Source organism: Bufo gargarizans, chromosome 7 (genome assembly GCF_014858855.1).
Source record: "Bufo gargarizans isolate SCDJY-AF-19 chromosome 7, ASM1485885v1, whole genome shotgun sequence".
Lineage (NCBI taxonomy): Eukaryota > Metazoa > Chordata > Amphibia > Anura > Bufonidae > Bufo > Bufo gargarizans.
The window spans coordinates 33,394,681-33,417,246 of NC_058086.1; the positions used below are offsets into that span (position 1 = coordinate 33,394,681).

The 22,566-nt window shown below is 43.6% G+C and overlaps 1 protein-coding gene across 1 annotated transcript in view; it reads left to right on the forward strand.

The window, feature by feature from the left end:
* COL24A1 (collagen type XXIV alpha 1 chain) overlaps nucleotides 1-22,566 on the forward strand; it is a 231,165-nt gene that overhangs the window by 141,771 nt on the left and 66,828 nt on the right. Inside the window, exons 24-30 of the mRNA XM_044301461.1 lie at nucleotides 1,091-1,135; nucleotides 7,002-7,055; nucleotides 11,706-11,759; nucleotides 15,862-15,915; nucleotides 16,070-16,123; nucleotides 20,303-20,356; nucleotides 20,443-20,487. Of these exons, the coding sequence (XP_044157396.1) occupies nucleotides 1,091-1,135; nucleotides 7,002-7,055; nucleotides 11,706-11,759; nucleotides 15,862-15,915; nucleotides 16,070-16,123; nucleotides 20,303-20,356; nucleotides 20,443-20,487 (360 nt within the window). The remainder of the gene's footprint in view (nucleotides 1-1,090; nucleotides 1,136-7,001; nucleotides 7,056-11,705; nucleotides 11,760-15,861; nucleotides 15,916-16,069; nucleotides 16,124-20,302; nucleotides 20,357-20,442; nucleotides 20,488-22,566) is intronic.

The window sequence follows — 22,566 nt, forward strand, 5'->3', positions numbered from 1 at the left end:
TGTCATCTGGGACTTGAAATCGCTTCCTCTTCCTCCTCCTCAGCTTTTCTTGGCTGTTATGTCTATAGAGGTCTATGGCTGCAAAATGTTTGAGAGAAATTACCATGTTTTATCTTTAATTAATAGTGAACTGCTGTGCATGGATCTCTAGTAGAGGAAAAAAAAAGCTCATTTTGGAGAATTTGAGAATTGCTTACTTGAGAAGGAACCAGAGGAAACGGACGTGTAGCCTCTAGTCAAAGCAAACGTCCTTAACCACTGAGCCCTAAAGTTAAAGGGAACCTGACAGGTCCATGACGCTGGTTTTGCTGAGGACAGCATAAATGGTGACAGACACACTGCTTTCAGTTGTCTGTCAATGATGTAGTCAATGTAAGCAGATTTTAAGAACTTACTTGTTGAACTCTGCAGCACATGGCCGAAAAGGAGTCCAGTGAGATGTGAGCTCGCCCGCCCTCCAGCCAGTAACTGACAGATTTCTCCATATTACGGTGTAAATGGTGAAATTTGTCAGTCAGCAGCTGGAGGGAGCGTGCATCACGAATTTCATTAGAGTTCTTACTGACAGTGCTTAAAACGACTTGATTGACATGATTACCAAGTTCTCACAATCTACTGCACTTAAATACATAAGTGACAGGCCGCCGAAATCAGGGTGTCTGTTACTACTTTATGCTGCAAAATGTTGTCTGCCTTCGACCACCACTAGAGGGAGCTTAGAAGTGTATTGCATATTGTTTGCACTTTATTTATTCATTATACTCGCCTATATAGCGCTGACATATTCTGCAGCGCTTTACAGACATTAGCATCACTCTGTCCCCAATGGGGCTCACAATCTAAGTTTCCTATCAGTCTGTCTTTGAAATGTGGGAGGAAACCGGAGAACCCGGAGGAAACCCACGCAAACACGGGGAGAACATACAAACTCCATGCAGATATTGTCCTTGGTCAGATCAAGAAGAACACAGTATGTGGCTCCCCCTGTTGGTGACTGCAAGCGGGCAGAATTGTATCATTTAGCTCTATGTCAATACGGCACTGTGTATAGTTTATCATATAACAATTGTTCTTTTATTTTCTTCGTCAGGGTGAAGTTGGAGATATAGGAAACATCGGAAAAATTGGCGAAGTGGTAAGTTTCATTATAATGCAACAGATTCTGATTATTTTAGTTTATACTTGAAGTAAAATACCAGAAAAATGTAAATGTTTTCACTTTCATAACACAAAATTTCAGATACACAGAATGTTTGGTCACTAGTGCACAAAATGCCATAATCTCTCTTTAGCGGATGCAATGGATTCTTCAAGCTACCATCGCCCCAAGCTACCATACTTCCAGCATCATAAAGCAGAATATTTAAAGGCATGAACACTTTCTTGGGCAATTTTTTTATGATTGCATTTTACTCATTTTGGGGTAAATATATTTTTATATTTTTGGTCTTTTTTGAAAATGTTTATCTGATTTTGTCCTACAGTTTCAGCCTGTCTGCAGAGTATCTTACGTTCAGTTTCACACTGAGCCATCAGGTTGCTGCTCTGATGGCTGGATGTATAGCCCTTATCTCTAAATTCCCAACAGCTCATGAACACTTTGTGTGATTCAATCCGTATTTCAGGATATATTCGATTCGCCTCGAAGCCGAATTTCCTCGTGCTTCGTGTCAGCGAATCGATTTAACCTGAAATAGTGTAAAAAAACACAACGGGTTGCCAGCCTCCATCTTGATTGAATATCTCGGCCAAAATCCCGTGCGTGGTGACGTATGACGTCACCACGCCACACGAGATTTTGTTTCAGATTTTTAAGCAAGATGGTGGCTGCCGGCCCGTCGCGAGCAAATGGAAGGGGTAAATATGATTTCATTTTTTTTAATGTTAATTTCACACTGTTTTTACACTCAGATGCCGCGATCATGTATGAACGTGGCATCTCAGGGGTACAATGGCGGGGGGGCGGCGCTATCGCTGTTTCCTGTCATTGCACCCACTACTTACAAAAAAATTTGCTTTGTGACGAAGTTATTCGTCACGAAGCAAAAAAAAATATTAAATTCGCAAATCAGCTGAATCGAACTTTTCATAAATTCGCTCATCTCTACTCATTATAGCTAAATTCTAAACTGATAAGATTATGTTTATGAGCTGTCATGAGTTCAGAGATGAGGGCTGCAAATCAAGCCGCCAGAGCAGCAATGGCTCAGCGTGAAACTGGAAGTAAGACACTTTTCATATAGGCTGAAACTTAACCCGATAGGACAAAAACTGTTGAAAACTTTTATTAAAGACCAATAAAAAAAAAAGACTTTAACTCAAAATAAGTAAAATGCAATTGCCCCTGAAGGTGTTCATAAGCTTTAAAACAGCCCTACTGAGAAACCATATGCGGCGATACGAATGATAAGCATATAAACCCTTTACTGCTATGATGGGAAATGGTTTACTTTAGGATTGACATCCACTCTAAATATAAAAAAATATTCACAATGCTGCATACATGAAAGGGCATAAAGAATAAATCTAGACTTAGTCATATGCATTAACACTTTCACACCAGGATATTAGAACCAATCGTCACCTTTGTCATCTGTACAGAATGGGTCAGTTTGCTCCCATCAAATAATTTTTGCAACCGAGAAGCATGAGCGGTGGCAGTCTGCCATGTTCCTGTTTTTCAGGCAAATGTTTTATCTGTACCATTTGAGGTATGCAGAAGTTATCATGAATTGCTTTGATCAGAAGGAGACTACTGAAAGCGATCTCTGCACAGAATAATAATAATAAGTGGTGGAGAAGAACGCGTGAGCTGTCACAGCATGCTGCCTATAGAGCGTAAAGGTGTTCTTTCACCTGTGTCACCTGTGATGTCATGCAGGTGTATCTTAGTACAGTTGTAACATGAAATTCCTGTATACCATGACCTTGATTTCCTAATTTGGGAGCCAGTTTTCTAACACCTGTACCTGCATTTGTATAGTGTGTTAAAATAAAAAAAAAAAATTTCATTTCTACTTTTTACTTCTTTATCTCCTGTTTCCTCCTCTCTGACTGCTCATACACATTACGTAAATGTCGGACAAACCACCCAATTTTGGCTGGATCAACCGACCACCTGATGTGTATGGTGGTGTCCCAATTTAGATTTTTCCATCACATGATACACTGCTCATTTCCATGGTTATGACCACCCTGCAATCCAGCAGCGGTGGTCGTGCTTGCACACTACAGAAAAAAAAAAACACCAGCCTATGTGTGCTCCCATGGTCCTAGCCACCAGAGAGGCTGGCACTTTTTCCTGTTGTGTGCAAGCACGGCCACCGCTGCTGGATTGCAGGGTGGCCGTAACCAAGCAGTGTATAATGTGATGGAAAAATGAATCCTGCCAGCAAAGGAGTCAATATGACAATCACAATACATTAATAAGTGCCTTGTATTAACTTTCTCTACATAATAAATGCCACTTGCTGAAGTGAGACAAATAAATTGTTAGCACTCTGCAGTAAAGGTACTGCTGGGTGTTACCAGTAGTTGGTGTGTCTTACTCCAATCAGGCCTGCCAGTTTCAGAATATGCAGGGACACTCCCCAACTGGTAACACCCATCTGTACCTTTACTGCAAGCTGCTAGCAATTCATTCTTAAACGTTCAGTAGAAATAATAAAGGAATGGCTCAACGGACATGATGACAGATCTTCTTTACCATGGACAAGTATATTTTTTGCTTAATGAGAATATCAGGCCTGAAATGTTCTTAAACAAATATATGTTTCTCACATGCACCTTTGTCTATGGCTTGATTTATTTAGCAGCTGTAGGAAGAAGCATGTCTGTATGTCTTGAAAAGCCATAGCTTAGATGCGATACATTGACGATTTCCCTCTAGTTGCATATTATCTTTGAAGATGTTTTCTTCTTTTGTTTAATTATATCATTTTTAAGGTTACTGAGCTCTTACCTATAATTTTATTGGTCCACAAAACCCAATGGGGGAGGTCTATCAAGGTTGGTGCTTTCTGCGCTTTCTTGATATCCCCTGCGTTACTGGAGAATTTGCCTAATTTATGACGAGGCACAGGTCTCATCATAAATTTGGTGCATCCTCCAGCAATCCATGCACCTAACAGCTCAGAGCTGCCGTAGATTTCTGGCAAGCATAGCCACCACTTCTGGATTGCAGGGCGGTCATAACCATAGAAATGAGCAGTGTATAATGTGATGGAAAAATGAATCCAGCCAGCAAAGGAGGCAATATGGATAATACAAATACATTAGTAAGTGCCTTGTATTAACTTTCTCTACATGATAAATGCTATTTGCCGAAGTGAGAGGACCCCTTTAAGTATACCGTCAACTAAAACTCCTTTTCCGTGTCAGTTTTGCAAAGTGCTCTCCCATTTAGCATGTACTGGATACATATATTTTACCTGTATTTCATAGACCCACTTATAAATTTATCATTAGGGCTCAGAATATTCAATGTACACATCGGACCTACACACTGCTGCTTGAGGGGGCCCACATAAAAAAACAACTGTACTATTAATGGGATGGGGGGGAGCTGAAAGAGATTTCACATTGCGTCTCCAAAATGTCCAGCTACATCTCTGCATTTCTTCTACGCTGCTATAGATATTACATTTACAGGGTAATGAAAAATAACGTTAGCTTCGTGCAGCTGCAGAAATATGTGCTGGGGGTGAGAACATCTTTTTGTAACTGAAAATCTGGAAGATAAGTTTGAAGACAATTTGTGAATGAAAACAGATGACCGAAGCTGGGATGAATTATTGGAGCTTTGACTCATGTCCAGTGCCGGATTCTTATATTACATGAGGACCAGGGGTATTGCTAGGTTAAAACATTCGGGGCCTGGGCCCCTGATGTTTTGTCCCAGGTCCCGAATGTCCTGCCTGCCAGCTAGATACAACTGTATTGCTATCCTCAGGATGGCAATACAATTGAATCTAATGCACTGGAAGAGCTGAAGGACCTGTGGTGACATCACAGGTCATGTGACTAGCAAAACAGGCAGTGGTTGGGAAGGACCTGCGATGATGTCCCCATCATGTGACCAGGAGAGGACGGCAGTGAAGAGGAGAAGAAGCTGTAGTGATGTCTGCTACATGAGGAGAGGTAAGTAAAGGGAGAGGCAGAGCAATGCTGGGAGTTGTGGTTATTTAACTGGGACTGTATATTAGGGCTGAAGGGAGGGATGTTATTTACATGGAACTGTGTGCTGGAGGTGGCTGGGGAGGGGGTCATGTTATTTATATGGGACTGTATGTTGATGGTGGCTGTAGGAGGGAGTGATGTTATTTACATGGGACTGTATGTTGATGGTGGCTGTAAGAGGGAGTGATGATATTTACATGGGACTGTATGTTGGAGGAAGCTGGGGGATGGTGTGATGTTATTTACATGGTACTGTATGTTGATGGCTAGTGTTGAGCGAACTTGTGGTCTAAAGTTTGGCTTCGGGTTATCAAAGAATTCCGATATGGATTCCGAATTCCGTTGTGGTCCGTGGTAGCAGAATCAATAATGGGATTCTTTGATAACCCGAATGTGAACTTTAGACGTCGAACTTAAAACACAAGTTCGCTCAACACTATTGATGGCGGCTGTGGGAGGGAGTGATGTTATTTACATGGGACTGAATGTTAGAGGGGCTGGGGCAGGGTGATGTTATTTACATGGGACTGTATGTTGAAGGCGGCTGTGGGAGGGGATTATGTTATTTACATTGGACTGTATGTTGGAGGCAGTTGTGGGAGGGAGTGATGTTATTTACACGGGACTGTATGTCGGAGGTGGCTGGGGGAGGCAGTGATGTTATTTACATGGGACTGTTGATGGCGGCTGTGGGAGGAAGTGATGTTATTTACATGGGACTGAATTTTACAGGGGTCGGAGGGAGGGAGTGATGTTATTTACTTGGAATTGAATGTTGAGGGGGCAATGTTATTTACATTGGACTGAATGTTGAGGGGGTGATGTTTACATGAGATTGCATGTTGGAGGTGGCTGGGGAGGAGGTCATGTTATTTACATAGGACTATATGGCGGAGGGAGGGAAATAGTGTTATATTGGAGGGGCTGAAGGGAGACTGTATTTTGGAGGGGGCAGAAGATATGGTGTGATGGTATTTACACGGGACTGTAATCTTTTGAGACCCTAGCCACGCCCCTGATGAGGACACAGAAGCTGCTGCCGTTGAGTTACGTACATTGTGGAAACAGAGCTAACCAGTTTTACCGTGAAAAAAGCATCATAAATCACTGTTCCTACCTAAGGCTACTTTCACACTTGCGGCAGTACGGATCCGACAGGCTGTTCACAATGTCGGATCCGTCCTGCGGCTATTTTGCCGTGCCCGTGGACCGCCGCTCTGTCCCCATTGACTATAATGGGGACGGGGCGGAGCTCCGGCGCAGCACGGCGGTGCACGGAGAAAGCTGCTGGACTAAAAAGCCTGACATGCAGTAATTTTAGTCCGGCGGCCTTTCTCCGCGCACCGCCGTGCTGCGCCGGAGCTCCGCCCCCATCCCCATTAAAGTCAATGGGGACGGAGCGGCGGTCCGGCGGCACGGCGAAATAGCCGCAGGACGGATCCTACATGGTGAACAGCCTGTCGGATCCGTCCTGCCGCAAGTGTGAAAGTACCCTAAAAGTTATCAGATGAAATGTTACCTGCCCCCACCTCTAGATGGGCGACTAAAGAAAAAGTGTGGCACTGAAGGCTGCTGCAACAGCAGTGCATCAGTCACAGCTACGGCCATTCTCATCACAGTCAGAGCTGTAATATACTCCTATTGTAGTGCTCCAATTTTGAATTTGTAAAGGATTTTCATTTGGATATGGTTTAATCAAAATAAATCTGTTTTTGTTTTTTTGCCTTTTATTATTACTTTTAGCTGGAAAATGTGTTTTGTCTGGTTCATCTCCTGGAAGGTCATTCTGATTTTGTTGATTTGTTTTTGCTTTTGTTTTGTAGGGACCTGAGGGGTTGCCAGGAGAACCTGGGCCACCTGGAGATCCTGGAGAAAAGGTACCATGGGCACCCTGAAAAATTGCATGTATGATGTTTTGTGGGGTTTCTTGGCAGGGTTTCAACATGCCATAAATCCAGCCTTGGGAGGGGGGTTCTCATAGCGAGGGGATGGACAACTGCTCAGAATTTTCAAGAATGGACTAACCCCTTGCCAGCTGTCAGTGAGGGTCAGACACCTACCTATGGTGGCCATGTTTTCAGTATCTCAGGAGGGTTCTTCTCAGAACTTGAGGAGAATCACTAGCATGTAGTCAATGGTATGTAAACAACATAGATTGACTAGACCAAAATTGGCCAGACATCTGTAGAGAATACGAGCCTTGTACCAACTGTACCTCTCAGAAATGAGGATGCCAGCATCACTGCTTGGATAAAGTCAAAGATCTGCCAAGCATTCCCACATATTGAGCCATTTGTGGGGAAAGGGGCATACACAAATTAATATCTCTCAATTTGCAAAATTATCCCCTTGGAAAATAATTTGTTTCAAATAAAATATTTTTAGATCGCCCCCACATGTATTATTTTTTTCCAATTATAAAAGCACACACTCCCTTCCTATAATAATCTGTATAGACAAGTGCAGCAGAGTGTGTGCGCTTTATGGAGACTGCAATGAATGGGATTTATCAGTCACAAAAGAGTCTATAGATCAATACAGTCTCCAGGATAGGGAAGCTGCACATAGTGCCTTAGCTATGCATATAGTGTTGCTTTTCTTATTTCGACCTCTTGCAGTACAATAAAGATTTCATGTCATTTAATTTCCATCTCTAATAATAATGAGATGACTCTGATGGCTCTGCCCCAGTCTACACAGCAATGCTGCAGAACATATAAAATGTCAGCCTCCTGTGTATGCTTCAGCAGAGATTTTCTTATATAGCAGACACCACCATAAAATGTTAATAATATGTAATACTAGCTGAAGGACCCGGCTTCGCTTGGGTATATTTAATCTATTTAATTAATTGTTTGTCGTTAAAAGATTTCAACACTATCCACTATAACAGTGGACTATCTACAGCACCCCGCCCACAAAACAGTGACCTCCACAGCCCCCACCCCTTAACACTGACTTTCCCACAGTGTCCCGTCCCTTAAAATTGGACCTCCACAGCAGCCCACCCCTTTAACTTTGACTTTTACAGCAGCCTTCCCCTTTAACAGTGACTTTCACAGCAAACCACCCCCTTGACAGTGACCTCCACACAGGCCTGCCCCCTTAACCGTGGCCTTTACTGGATCGGGGGCGAGTCCTTTTGAACAGCTCACTCTAAGACAGCAGCACTGTACTGTCTGAGTGTGAGCTGCAGGGAGAAAGTCACCCTCCCTTCTACCTCTGCAGCTGACAGAAGTTGATTTTTACCTTCATTTTTTTCAATCCCCGTCGGCTCAGGAGTGGGAGGGGGCGTGACCTAACCAGATAAGGAGTGTGGCTTAGCAGGACCTGGGGGCGGGGTTTTAAGTCTTTTGAAGGTGGAGATATTGTGGCAGGGGGCATGTCTGGGCTCCTTCCTGCAAGAGTGATGTGCCCCTGGGCACCTTACTGGCTCATTTGCATACCAAATAAACTGGATTTTCTGAGGATAAAAACATCTGATGCTATAACAAAGGCACATCTTGAAATAAGGTACTGAGTGGGATTAGGACATGGCTTTATTTCAATAGCAATTATTCTGGTGACAGATTTCCTTTAAAGCTCTCCTACAGCAGTGAAGATAAATGGCTGGTTTGTTATGGAAACCTGGAGTAAAACTATGTATGTGGAGGCTGGAGGACCTGTGATCTTCTATTGGCTGATAATGGTCATGTGACCAAACTTCTATTGGCTAATGCATTTTTTTGGAATATCTCAGGAACGGTACGTCCTAGAGAGCTGAGACCTAGTCTAAAACCTTCCCGGACACCTGATGTACCTGTGTGCCAAATTTCGTGATTGTAAATGCAACGGTGCGGATTCCTTTAGCGGACATACACACATATATTCATTCAGCTTTATATATTAGATGTATTATTGGATATACAGTATGTTTTGCTTTTGATTCGGCCCTACCGCGTTATGTTTCACTTGGAATGAATACAGTCTTGAGAAATATATCTGAGAGTCTATAGGTCTTGGGAAATATATCTGCAAGGATTCCTGCAACACAGGGGTTATATGGATTGTGGTCTCATACAAACACACTGTGAAGGGGTAGATAAAGATTTATTAATATCTCTGCTCCAAGCAGTACTTCTTGTAGCAGAAAACACAGATGGAGGCAGCCTGTCCAAAAATTCCAAATAACTATTATCGCTCAAAGCTAGAAATTGTTGTTAAAGGGATTCTGTCACCTCTTTTTACCCTATAGAGATGCGGACATGCATGGCTAGATCGCCGCTAGCATGTCCGCAAGGGGCTCCTTACCAGGCTGATTTACATATATATATAAAATCATTTTTTACACTCAATAAAACCACTCAGAGATATGGGACAGGTATATTGTGGACATGCTAGCGGCGATCTAGCCGTGCATGTCCGCATCTCTATAGGGTAAAAAGAGGTGACAGAATCCCTTTAAGTGAGGTAATTATGTAAGTCATGGAAACATGGCTTCAATATTATGTGCACATAATATACAGTATATGCAGAGGCGTAGCTATAGGGGGTGCAGAGGTAGCAGTTGCTACCGGGCCCAGGAGCCTGAGGGGCCCAAAGGCCCTTGTGCCGCATAAGACAGCAGTATTATAGAAAGTGCTTGATGGGCACCTCTGGCTGGAGGGAAGGGGTTAGGTCAAGAATTTGGCATGGGGGGTGGGGGTGCAGTTTAAATTTTTGCCTCAGGCAGCACGAAGCCTATGTGCTTCCCTGCCCCTGATCACAAAGCACTGAGGGAAGGGGGGCCCAAGCTGGACTCTCGCACCAGGGCCCATGAGCCTTTAGCTACACTCCTGAGTACATGAAATAAGGGGGTAAATATTCAGCAAAAAGTAAAGATGGTGCTTTAAAGTTTTTGAAATTCTTAAGGTTAATTTATTAACATTAAAAGGGTTATGTCATGATTGATGTGAAACAATCGGACATCATATAGTACATGACAATCTCTTTCTAACAAAGCTAGAACCAGCCCTGTACCTCACATGGACCCAGAGATCTCCCCATTCATTGCTCCAATTGCTCTGTTAGATTTGATTCAGGCTGGCAGTTCAGGGGACGTGTCCTTTATTCCTGATGCATGTCCTTTCCGCTGCAGCTCTCTACCTATCACAGCTCAGGGGCGTATCCTTTCCGCTCCCGCTCTCTACCTATCACAGCTCAGGGGCGTATCCTTTCCGCTGCAGCTCTCTCCCTGTAACTGCCACAGCTTCTAACAGTAGATACGGCTGGTGGCAGTTAAAGGAATGAACGGAGCGGAGTAGGTGGATGTACACATTGCTATACATATTAAACACTAGGGGGCACCACTATTATGAAGTAAAGAGAATATCTCACAACTGGACCATTTTTAAGGTTACAGTCCTGTGTTTGGTAAGTCACAGCAAACAGCCAATCAAAATTACAAAATGCAATTGGTCCATTGACCATATATTGTCTGTTGTTAGGGTACACTTGGAGGGGTATTCCCATCTCATAAAGTGATGGTACAGTATATTGTTAGGATATTCCATCGCTTTATGATCGAGGGGATCCGACCTATCGACAATCACTAGTGTTGATCGAACTGATCCGGACAAAGTGGAATTCGATCTGAATTTCGGGGAAAATTTGATTCGCTGCAAAGCCGAATTTCCTCGTGCTTCGTGGTAACGAATTGATTTTGCCCGAATGGCGGTAAAAAAATCATACTTGCCTCATCCGTTTGAGCGCGAAGAGTCGGCATCGCCATCTTGATTGAAGATCTCACATGAAATCCCGTGCCCGGTGACGTATGCCCGACGTGATGACGTCATCACGGGCCCAAGATTTCACGCTAGATCTTCAATGAAGATGGCAGCGGCCAGCTCTCAGCGATCTAATGGATGTGGTAAATATGATTTAAACAAAAAAAAAATGTATGTTACACTGTAATATGTAATGTCAGATGCTGCGATCAGCTATGAACGCGGCATCTGAGGGACACAATGACGGGGCGTGGCGCAGCTGCCACTACCTGTTATTGCACCCACTACTTACAAACAAATGCGCTCCGTGACAAAGTAATTCGTCAAAAAGCGTATTTTTTTGTAATACTCGGCGAAACAGCCAAATTTCTGAATACTTCGCTCATCACTAACACTCACCCATCCGGGTATCCCCACAAACATAACAATCTGTACAATAAATGCATAGTAATATGTATGATTGGTGTACTGCGTTAAAAAAAAAAAGGAAACACTGTAGAATAATTATTTTTGTATTTTTCCCCAGATCAAAAATGTAATCTATATTAGATGCTAAGGTATAAATGAAATCCACTCGGCCCAGTAAAAATAATGCCCTGTGCAGCAATGTCACCCTCAAAAAAAATGAGTTATGACCGCATGCCAAGAGACAGAAAGCATGTTCATTTACTCACGGCCCGGTCCTCAAGGGGTTAAAACATATTTACTTGTTATTAAGTCTTATAAATTATTATTATTATCCCTTATTTCATGTACAGCCTTACTTTTTTTTTTTTTTTCCAGGGGGAACGTGGTAGTCCTGGTCCTGAAGGTCCTTTGGGTGAAAAAGGGACACAGGTATAGCACTGTGTAAATGTAAAGTCCATAAGTTTCCTCAACTGTTGTTATGGTAACTGCTTGAAGAATGTGCACCCCATGTATGAAAGATCAGGGGTTATTCCCATCCGGACATTTTTGGTAAATCCACAGGATAAGATCATGCCCGTGCCCGTACTGCGACCCACAAACAGCGGGTCTGCAGTTGGCCCTGTGAATCCCCTATCAAGGACGCAGACCCATTGACTTCAATGGGTCTGCAATCCGCAAGATACGGAGTGGTGCGGAGGCCCACAGAAGTGCTTCCGTTGGCTTATTGATCCATGCCTCCGCACCACATAAGATAGAACATGTCCTATTTTTTGCCATATATTGCGGATCGCTGACCCATTCAAGTCAATGGGTCTGTGCCGCAATACAGGATTCACACAGCCGGTGAAAAATAGCTGAGCACGCTTACTCTGCTGTTTTTGGGACTCCCATGGAAGTGAATAGACAACTGTGCATGCGCAACCACCTCTCTATTCACAAAAAGACCACTAGATAGGGGTCTGGATCCTGTGGATGTGCCACAAATATCCAGATGGGAATAATCATTTAATGCTGAAAAAAGTGCTGCAGTTGCTCATAGTAACCAATCACATTCCAAGATGTTTCCATACATTAGATTCACTTTTTTTTTTACTAAAAGGGAGACTGTGGCAAAATATGTCAGCTTTTGCAAACTCCCAGTGTGTAAAATCTTGTTGTTAGCACAATCTTGTTTCAACACAACAGTGTTGAAATGACATATTTTTAATATAAAAAAAAAGCTAAATTTTGCCTTTTTAGCCTATTTTACTCTACATAGTAGCTGCAGAAAGCCGTCTAGTCATAAATCCAGCATAGAGGTTGTCTGATGGCTTGTTCTCCAGTCCCTTCCATGACCTTGATCTTCTGAGTTGAATTATCCCCCACATTAAAATTCAACATGTAAATCAATAAAAAATAAAATTCCAACTGTATCCATAGCCTTTAAAGGCTATGGACAACTTGGGGGCAATTTTCTTTTATAATTGCATTTTGCTCATTTTGGGCTAAAAATATATTTTTTCAATTGGTCTTTGTTAAAAAAGTTCAGCCATTTCTGAGTTACAAGGGTTAAAAATCAGTTGTTTGCAATGTGTCACAGTCTGTTTTCTTTGACTCTCGTAAGCCTCATATGTAGCTCTTATCTCTGATCCGCTGACCTCATAAACACTCATTAGAGCTTATGGTTTAAATAAGTGTTTATAAGGTCAAGAAATCAGAGATAATTGCTGACACCTTGCAAACAGACAGATTTTTTTAACCCTTGTATTTCAGAAACAGCTGAACATTTTTAATAACGACCAATTAGCAAAAAATTTATTTTTTTAGCCTAAAATGCAATCATAAAAAAATGCCCCTGAAGGTGTCCATGGCCTTTAAGGCTGGGGAGCTACAAAGCTTTGATTGAACAAATTACACATTAAAAATGTGCCATCGCTGTGACTGATGTCAAAAATCTGACCTGATCTGTGCAGGATCTTGATTTCTATAGGGAATAATTGAAGTTACAGTTTTCCAACGATTTTTTAAATTTATTTTTTCCCCCAGTTCACTAACACGTTGCCATGAAGCTCCATTGCTTGCATTTCATCCTGTTTTCCCAGCAGTGGTTAACCACCACTAGTAATGGGGCAGCATTCCTGCCTCTACAGATGAACTGCTATGTACAATGTTATATAACACACATCTAATGGATAATGCAGGGATTGCCTGCAGCAGAATGAACACATTTCCTCTGGCAGAGAAGGCTCGCTGACAGACTGGTACCAGGAAGTTACGTAAAGATTGTTTTGTGGTTTCAATGGATCTTGCAGATTTTCTGACTTTCTGCTGAGCTATTCAAGACTGAAATAAGTTTCCATCATTACCATTTTTACTTTGAACCGTTGTACTGACCACCGGGGTAACATTACAAGACTTATTTCATGGAAATGAAATTTAACGTCTCTCTATAAATTGCCACAGGACATATAGGGTTAGAAGAATTTGCAAAACAGCAGAATTTGTCTAACTGGAACCATGTTACAAAGATTTTCTCCAGTCCCTATAGGCGCTACCTACACAGGGTTCACCACAACTATGTGCGCTTTTCACTTCAAAACATAACTTTCACAAGCTCAAAACCACAGACATTAAATGCTACTTTCTGCACCCAAACAGAAGGGACTGCTTCATCCGTAGGCAGTCTGTCTACCCCATCACGAAGAATGGTGGCGAAACGTACTGCGCATGCAGAGAAACACAACCTGCCTGCACCAAAACTCCCATAGAAGTGCTCTGCAACTTGCACAGCAAAATAAAGCAGCACAGCAGTGGTTGCAGCAAATATATTATTGTATAGCGGCCATACTTGGTATTACAGCTCAGCCCCATTCACTTGGATGGGACTGAGCTGCGCCTAGGCCATGTGACTGAAGAACGCTATGTCACCGGCCTAGGAAGAGGCCTTAGCGCTCACTGGAACGTTGTGACCTCTTCATACAGTTGATTGGAGGGGGTGCCAGGAGTCAGACACCCAACAATCGGATATTGATGACCTATCCTGAGGATAGACCGTCAATATTAAAATCCTGAAGATTTCCCATTGGAAAGTGTTCTTCTCAAGATATCATTGATAAATGTGGATGAGGATGAGCTGAGGATGAGCTGATGCACCCAAATTTAACATACTTTCCCTGCACCCATATGTAATATTCCTGCACCCATACTCATATAGAGACATGTAAAAAGCTGTTTCAGAGTGATCTTTACTGTTTTTCTCATCTTTTTTTTTTAGCATTTTTTGCAAACAGATGTTATTTAAAAAAAAAAATATATATATAGCATTTTTTCATGATTTTTTTTTTAGATTGCGCTTTAAGCATTTCTACACTTTTTGCTGCTTTTATTTTTTCACAGTAGTCCAGATTTACTAATGTGTTTGCACCTAAAATCTTTCTAAAAAGTGGAGAAAATTGATATAATTTTGGCTGCAATTTAGAGCAATTCATTTCCACAATACTTTCCAAGGAGGCATGGCTAATTACCCGAAAGGGGCAGAGCTTCGAGTGGTCAGGTCCCTTTACATGGGATGATGCAGCAGGCAGAGGAAGCGTTCCTTCCCAGCAATCGTCAGTGGAGGATGCCGCTGCATTTATATGCAGCAATCTCCTCCACAGTATGGGGAGGGGATTGCTGATGCCATCGCTTGTCCCCATACTGACTCATTGTTTGCCGCCAGCGGAGGCTGTTTACACAGCACGATCTGCTGCTGGCCAATGATAATTTAGGCGCCTACACAAACGATTGATTTATCCGACAAATGAGTGTTTCAAGTGAACAAGCGGCACCTTTACACGTCGAGATTACTCATAACGAGCATTCCTATGAACGCTCATTAGTGATTATCTGACGGATTCTCAGCCCATGTAAAGGGCCCTTTAGATGCTCCTAAATTGTGCCACAATTCTGTCTCAAAGGGAGTCAACCAATAGCTGGTACAGAGTTGGGCTCTCCCTGCACTAAATGTATCATCCAGCCTGAGTCACTGGGATCAATCGAGTGCAGGTCTAGACAACCAGTCTAAGTGTACATCATCTATCTATAGGATTAGTAAATCTGGGCCTTAGTCTTTAAAGTGAACTTTTAAAATGTTTTTGATATTTCATAGCAACATATCAAAGGTTTTGATTGGGGAGGGTCTGAGTGCTGAGACCCCCACAGAGAGGAGGAGAGGAGCCCCCACATGAGCTCAATAGAAACATAGTGGCCAGATGTGAGTTATAAGTCAATGGAAAATTCTGTTGTTTTCTAATATACTTGCCTATAGGAAAAAATAAACATAAAAAACGCATGTCAAAAAATCACAACCAAGAAAACACTCATTGACCTTAATGTATTTTTTTTTACAAGCCCCCAAAAAACTGGCAGAAAAAAATCTATCTCTAAAGGAATCCTTGAAGTGTTACAATAAAAAAGCTTTAAAACACAGCAAAAAAAAAGTTGTAAAAAGAAAACAACGTAGTGTGTGTAAATTTCTGAAGTTTTACACTTTGCTTTTAATTAAAACTTTTAGGGCTATCCGGGAACCCCCGGCATACCTGGACCAGTTGGCCCACCAGGATTACCAGTAAGTGAAAGATCAAAGATAAGTTGATTTTTTTTTTCTGCTGCTGGTTACAAGATATAGTTGGATTTTTAGTGATTTACAAGCCAGTCAGATACAGACGTGTAGATGCATTGATGGGTCATTCTGGTTGTTCTCCAAATTCTTTCCATCTTAGGGTCCTGCTGGGCAAAGGGGACTACCAGGAATACAAGGTCCAAAAGGGCAAAGAGTAAGTATGCTTTGGTCTCCTCTATATCATAAATTATGTTTAACATGAATAAAGGGGTCTTCCAACTGTTTTATACTGATGACCTATCCTGAGGTGACGTCACGGTCATTGGTTATGTGGCCTAGGCCAGTTCCATGCATTGTGTAGTGGACAAAGCTGGTTACTGCAGCACTGCTCCAATGACAAAGTGAGCTACACTGAAACAGTTGATCAGCAAGGGTTCAGGGTATCGGACCCCTGCTGATCAGATATTGATGGCCTGTGGTGCGGGGGTTCAGGGTATTGGATCCCTGCTGATCAGATACTGATGACTTTGGGGTGGAGGTGGAGGGGTGCAGGGTATCGGACCCCTGCTGATCAGATACTGATGTCCTATGGTGCGGGGGTGCAGGGTATTGGGCCCCTGCTGATCAGATACTGATGGCCTGTGGTGCGGGGGTTCAGGGTATTGGACCCCTGCTGATCAGATACTGATGGCCTGTGGTGCGGGGGTGCAGGGTATCGGACCCCTGCTGATCAGATATTGATGGCCTGTGGTGCGGGGGTTCAGGGTATTGGACCCCTGCTGATCAGACTGATGACTTTGGGGTGGAGGGGTGCAGGGTATCGGACCCCTGCTGATCAGATACTGATGGCCTGTGGTGCGGGGGTGCAGGGTATCGGACCCCTGCTGATCAGATACTGATGGCCTGTGGTGCGGGGGTGCAGGGTATTGGGCCCCTGCTGATCAGATACTGATGTCCTGTGGTGCGGGGGTGCAGGGTATTGGATCCCTGCTGATCAGATACTGATGACTTTGGGGTGGAGGTGGAGGGGTGCAGGGTATCGGACCCCTGCTGATCAGATACTGATGTCCTGTGGTGCAGGGTATTGGATCCCTGCTGATCAGATACTGATGACTTTGGGGTGGAGGTGGAGGGGTGCAGGGTATCGGACCCTTGCTGATCAGATACTGATGGCCTGTCCGGAGGACAATGAGAGAATTTGGAAATACCTCTTTAGACAGAAAGCAATGGGTATGATGCATGTGATGCTTACAAGCACTTACCTCTCAGATCACCCCACAATCACAGTTGGTCATTGGTCCCGGTTGTCCATACTGGACAAGACTTTGGATTTTCCATAGTTTGACTCCTCATTGAATGTAAATTAGCGACGTTAGCGTTTCTGTTTGCGATTTGAGTCCTTGCTGACAAGTTTCTCCGAACAATCTTACTACTGAAGAAGGATCCGGAGGCAGCTGTAAGCCATTTCTGCGCGGCTAGCGGCGGCCTGTTTGTCAGACGTAACCAAAATGCTGATGTCTTTGTTTATGCATATGTTCTGAGAAGACTCAAAGAGGAAAATGCTAATTAGACACAGAGCTAATTAAATGACCTGCTCTGAAGCTGCACAAAGCGAAGGCTTACGGCTGAGCTATAAAACTGGAAGTAGCCTGGTCTCTAAGTCATGGAGCGATCGCATCTAATCCAGATGTGGAACAAGAAGGCAACTAAGCGCCAGAGGTACCGAATACTTGTGATCATGAGAAAGTAAGGAGGAAGTGCCAAGAAACACTCTCTATGGTGGAGGAAAGTATTGAGATGCTTGGGTACTAAAGACCACAAAGAGAATCCCATCACCTCCCCCATTTACCCACGTATGATTTATTCAGTGGATGCATCTTGGCTATCCATTCTCTGGCCCAGTAATTACGTCCTTACACTATAGAAATGACCCTCTTCATGTACTTGTAAGATCGACAAGAGCTTGTCTACATGCTGCAGATTTCCCACCACGGATCCGCATATGGCAAATCCACAGTGTTTTACAGTACCAGCCACGTGCTGCAGATTTCCACCTTGGATTCCACCCTTTGCAAGTCACAGGGTTAAATCTGCGTCAAATTCACAACAAAATCCACAATAAATCTGCACATTACTCGTGTTAAGTTTGCCATGCATTTTGCACAGAAAGTTACTAGTGTTGAGCGAACTTGCGATTTGCAACTTCGGCGTTCGGGTTATCTAAGAATTCCGTAATGGATTCCGTTACCACGGACCATAACGGTATTCTATGACTGCATACACCACGGAAGCCTATAAGAGGCATTCCATATTGCATTCTGTCATAATAGAAGTCTATGCCATTATAGAATTCCATTATGGTCTGTGGTAACGGAATCCATTACGGAATTCTTAGATAACCCGAACGCCAAACTTGCAAATCGCAAGTTCGCTCAACACTAGTTACGGCCACACATCGTGGATTTTCCACAGCTGAATTTACACCATGGATTTTGCCGCAGGTCCACTGTGAAATCCACAATAAGGGCTCGTTCTCACGAATGTGTGATGCCCGTTGCCGTATTGCGGACTGCATTTGCGGATCCGCAATACATGGCCAATATTCCGTGGCCATTCCGCATCACGGATGCGAACCCATTCATTTCAATAGGTCTGCAAATCCCGAGATGCGGAACAGTGTGGAACGGTAGAACGGAACACTACGGAGTGCTTTCTGGGGTTCCGTTCCGTGCTTCCGCACCGCAAAAAGAACTTGCTCTATCTTTTTGCGGAACGGAAGGATCGTGGACCCATTCAAGTGAATGGGTCTGCGATCTCCTTGGGCCTGTCCCACGGACGGTGCCCATGCATTGCGGACTGCAATTTGCAGTCCACAGCACGGGCTTCACGCGTTTGTGTGAACGAGCCCTAAATCTGTGGATTTGGCTGCAGATTTCACCCTGTACATTGCAGTGGTTGAAATCTCCAGTGGAAATCTGCAGCATAAATTGAAATGCTGTGGATTTAAAATCCTCTTCAGGTCAATTTCTGCTGGTGATTTTTTATTTTTTTTGCACTGTGTGGATGAGATTTTGTAAAATCCCATCTACATTGTTGCTCCTGTAAACCATTTACAGATTTTCCTTGGATGGTTTTCCAAGACATGTCCTCTCTCTGGGACTTATATATACCGTATATAAGTTACCAAAATTGTCCAGGATTCTCAAGGTGGGGGGGCGCCACCACCAGATGAGCACTGTTACTAATGGGAAGTTCCTGCCTCAAGTGTCTTCCTTTTTGAAAACCAAAATATGGTCACCCTAATTAAACTCCAGTAGTCTGTCCCGGCAGAGGAACAAACCACCGGAGTTTACCATATCCGGCAGAGCATGCAGCGGTATTTGTCAGCCAAAAGTCAGCATTTATGCCGGAAAGCCGTTGGATCCCATTATAGTCAATAGGGATTCAGCGGGATCCGGCTATGCCGTCTACGGTAAACTCTAGTAGTCTGTTCCTCTGCCCGAACAAACTACCAGAGTTTACTGCCGGAGGTGTTAACCTACCCATACTTGGGGCAGAACCCACCATTTACTTACAAAGTAGGATCTCCTATATCTATCATCAGAACTGAAGATTCTCAAATAAAAAAAGAACACAGGAGATTTCGGACGTGTGTGACCAGTTCATGACTACTGATGGCCGAATGGTGCCCAGTTCCTCCTCACGGCTAGGATATGGCGTATCATGCACTTTCTTCCATCCATGTTCTAGATTCAACTGGAAAGTCACATTCCTGGAGAGCGTGTATGAACCTGCTAACCACTAACTGTATGTCTCCCCATGGCATTTCTCTTCCCTTCAGTATCAATGTCATCCTCCTTCTGCATTTTAACCATTAAAAACCGGTCAGTTTTACCGACTGCAGTGATCTGTAAACTGAGGAAAGCTGAAGGGTTTTTTGAGCAAATGCAACAAGATGTTACTAGTAAATCATGATGCAATGTGCTAAAAAGATAAGCATAATATATAATTCTCTCACACTGGTGTCTGAGGATTTTCCTTGGAGGGGTTTATCTGGTTTAGAAAATCCATTTCCATGTGAAAAATAGAAGGGAATCCCTCATTCGGAATCTCCATCAGTTATAGTTGGAGGGGGTAGAAAGATTTTCTCACTGGAGGATCCAGCATGTCCATGGATTACACAGACTGGCCATTGAGTTCAACAGGACTTGTGTAATACTTCATTTCCCCTGTGGTGGCGCTGTAGGGGAAACAGAACATTTTTTAGCAGGTTTCCATGAAGAATGATGAGGATTTATGCAGAGGACCATTCCTTTTATATAGTGATCTATATACCCAGTGCCTCTTCTGTTCATTTTTCATTGATATATGGCTACTCAATCTTTTTCTTTAGGGTCCACGAGGTCCCGATGGTCCTCTGGGAGATGAGGGCAGCCCAGGTGTGAAGGTAAATTAACTACTGATATTGTTGAATGTGTAATCTTCTTATCTTTCAATGTGATTACAATTATATATTAATATTCCTTCCTGCAGGGTGAAAGAGGTGAATCTGGGAAAAAGGGACCCCCTGGACGTATTGTAAGTAGCATTCAAAATCTACGTCCAAACAATAATCATCTGATATTTGGACACAAAGCGATCTATGTGTCAATGATGACATATCTACCTACACCTGCGGCTCTCCAGGTGTTGTAAAACTACAACTCCCACCATGCCCTGCTGTAGGCTGATAGCTGTAGGCAGTGTGAGCATGCTGGGAGTTGTAGTTTTGCAACAGCTGGGGAGCCTCAGGTTGGCCATCCCTGACCTAGACTATCAAAGAGATCCCCACCCAACACTGTGCCCCTAACAGCAGCATCATACCACAATGTCCTTTACATTGAAGAGGTTTTTTTACTCCTGCATGCAGTATGATCATGCTTAGGCTACTTTCACACTAGCGTTCGATCGGATCCGATCATAATAATGCAGACGGAGGCTCCGTTCAGAACGGATCCGTCTGCATTATATTTGCAAAAAAAAGCTAAGTGTGAAAGTAGCCTGAGCGGATCCGTCCAGACTTTTACATTGAAAGTCAATGGGGGACGGATCCGCTTGAAGATTGAGCCATATTGTGGCATCTTCAAACGGATCCGTCCCCATTGACTTACATTGTAAGTCTGGACGGATCCGCACGCCTCCGCACGGCCAGGCGGACACCCGAAGGCTGCAAGCAGCGTTCAGCTGTCCGCCTGTCCGTGCGGAGGCGAGCGGAGCGGAGGCTGAACGCCGCCAGACTGATGCAGTCTGAGCGGATCCGCATCCATTCAGACTGCATCAGGGCTGGACGGAAGCGTTCGGGTCCGCTCGTGAGCTCCTTCAAACGGAGCTCATGAGCGAACAGCCGAACGCTAGTGTGAAACTAGCCTTAAAGGGGTTATCTTACCTCAGATATTTTTGGCATATCGCTAGCATATGCCACCAATGTCATATAGGAGTGGGTCCCACCTATGGGAACTGCTCCTATCTCGAGGACCCCTGCAAGTGAACAAAGAACAGCCGCACATGCAGGGTCACCCACCATTCGCCCTCTGGCTATTTCCAGCAGTCCCATAGAGGTGAATGCAGCGGTGGCCATGCTTGCCCATTGCTCTCTCCATTCATTTCTATGAGAATTTCGAAAATAGACGAGAGTGCTCGCTTGACTAATTCTGGAACTGAATTGAGAGCATGCCGCGCATACACGGTGCAGTCTTGTTCGCTTTCTGGGCCTAGTTCTAGTGATAGGTGCAGATCTCAGAGGTGGTATCTGCACCTATCTGACATCGGGGGCATATCCTAACAATATGCCACCAATGTCTGAGGTGACACAACCCCTTTAAAGGGGGATTTTGATTACAAGTTTTCCTCTATCCACTGGTTGGAGGATGACTGTTTCAATGGAGGTCTTTCCACTGGGATCACAATCTCGTTTGAATGGAGCACTGCTCTCTATTCATCTTTGTGGTACTGCCAGAGATAATGGAGTACAGGGCTCGGCTACCAGAGATTTTGAATGGAGTGGTAGTGGTCATGCTCGACCAGTGCTCCATTTAAACGGTGGACATGGCCTCCTGTATTTGTAATTAGTGGGGACCCCAAAGGTCTAATACCTACCAATGTAACAGTTATACCACCCGATGGCTAGGTGATAACGTGTCGCTAACAGAATATCCCTTTAATAAGTTTGACCACCTAACAAGGCACTTTTTATGATGTCTTGTGTATATACCATTGTTTTACATTTAGTTGCTGTCATTGTATACACATCCTGTTGTATAGAGACCACTTCTCAGCAGGATACCACCTACATATAGAAAGCACACACAATAGGTAAGGGTTCGTTCACACCACCGCTTTGTTTTCCCTTCTCCTGATCCGTCAGACTAAATCCATTGATTTCTATGAGAGAATGTTGTGGGCATGCTCTGTGACCTGTGCAGAGGTCACTGTGAAGGGAGGGGGAGGAGCTGTCAGGGTTTGTTCACATCAGCGTTTTGTTTTATATTCTTCTGATCCTTCAGAAGAACAGAAAAATGTAAGAAAAAAAATGCATCCTTTATATTGAGCATCCGTTTTTGCAGAACTTTTTCTATCATCAAAAATAACGGATCTCTGACAAAACAGACACCTATGCAA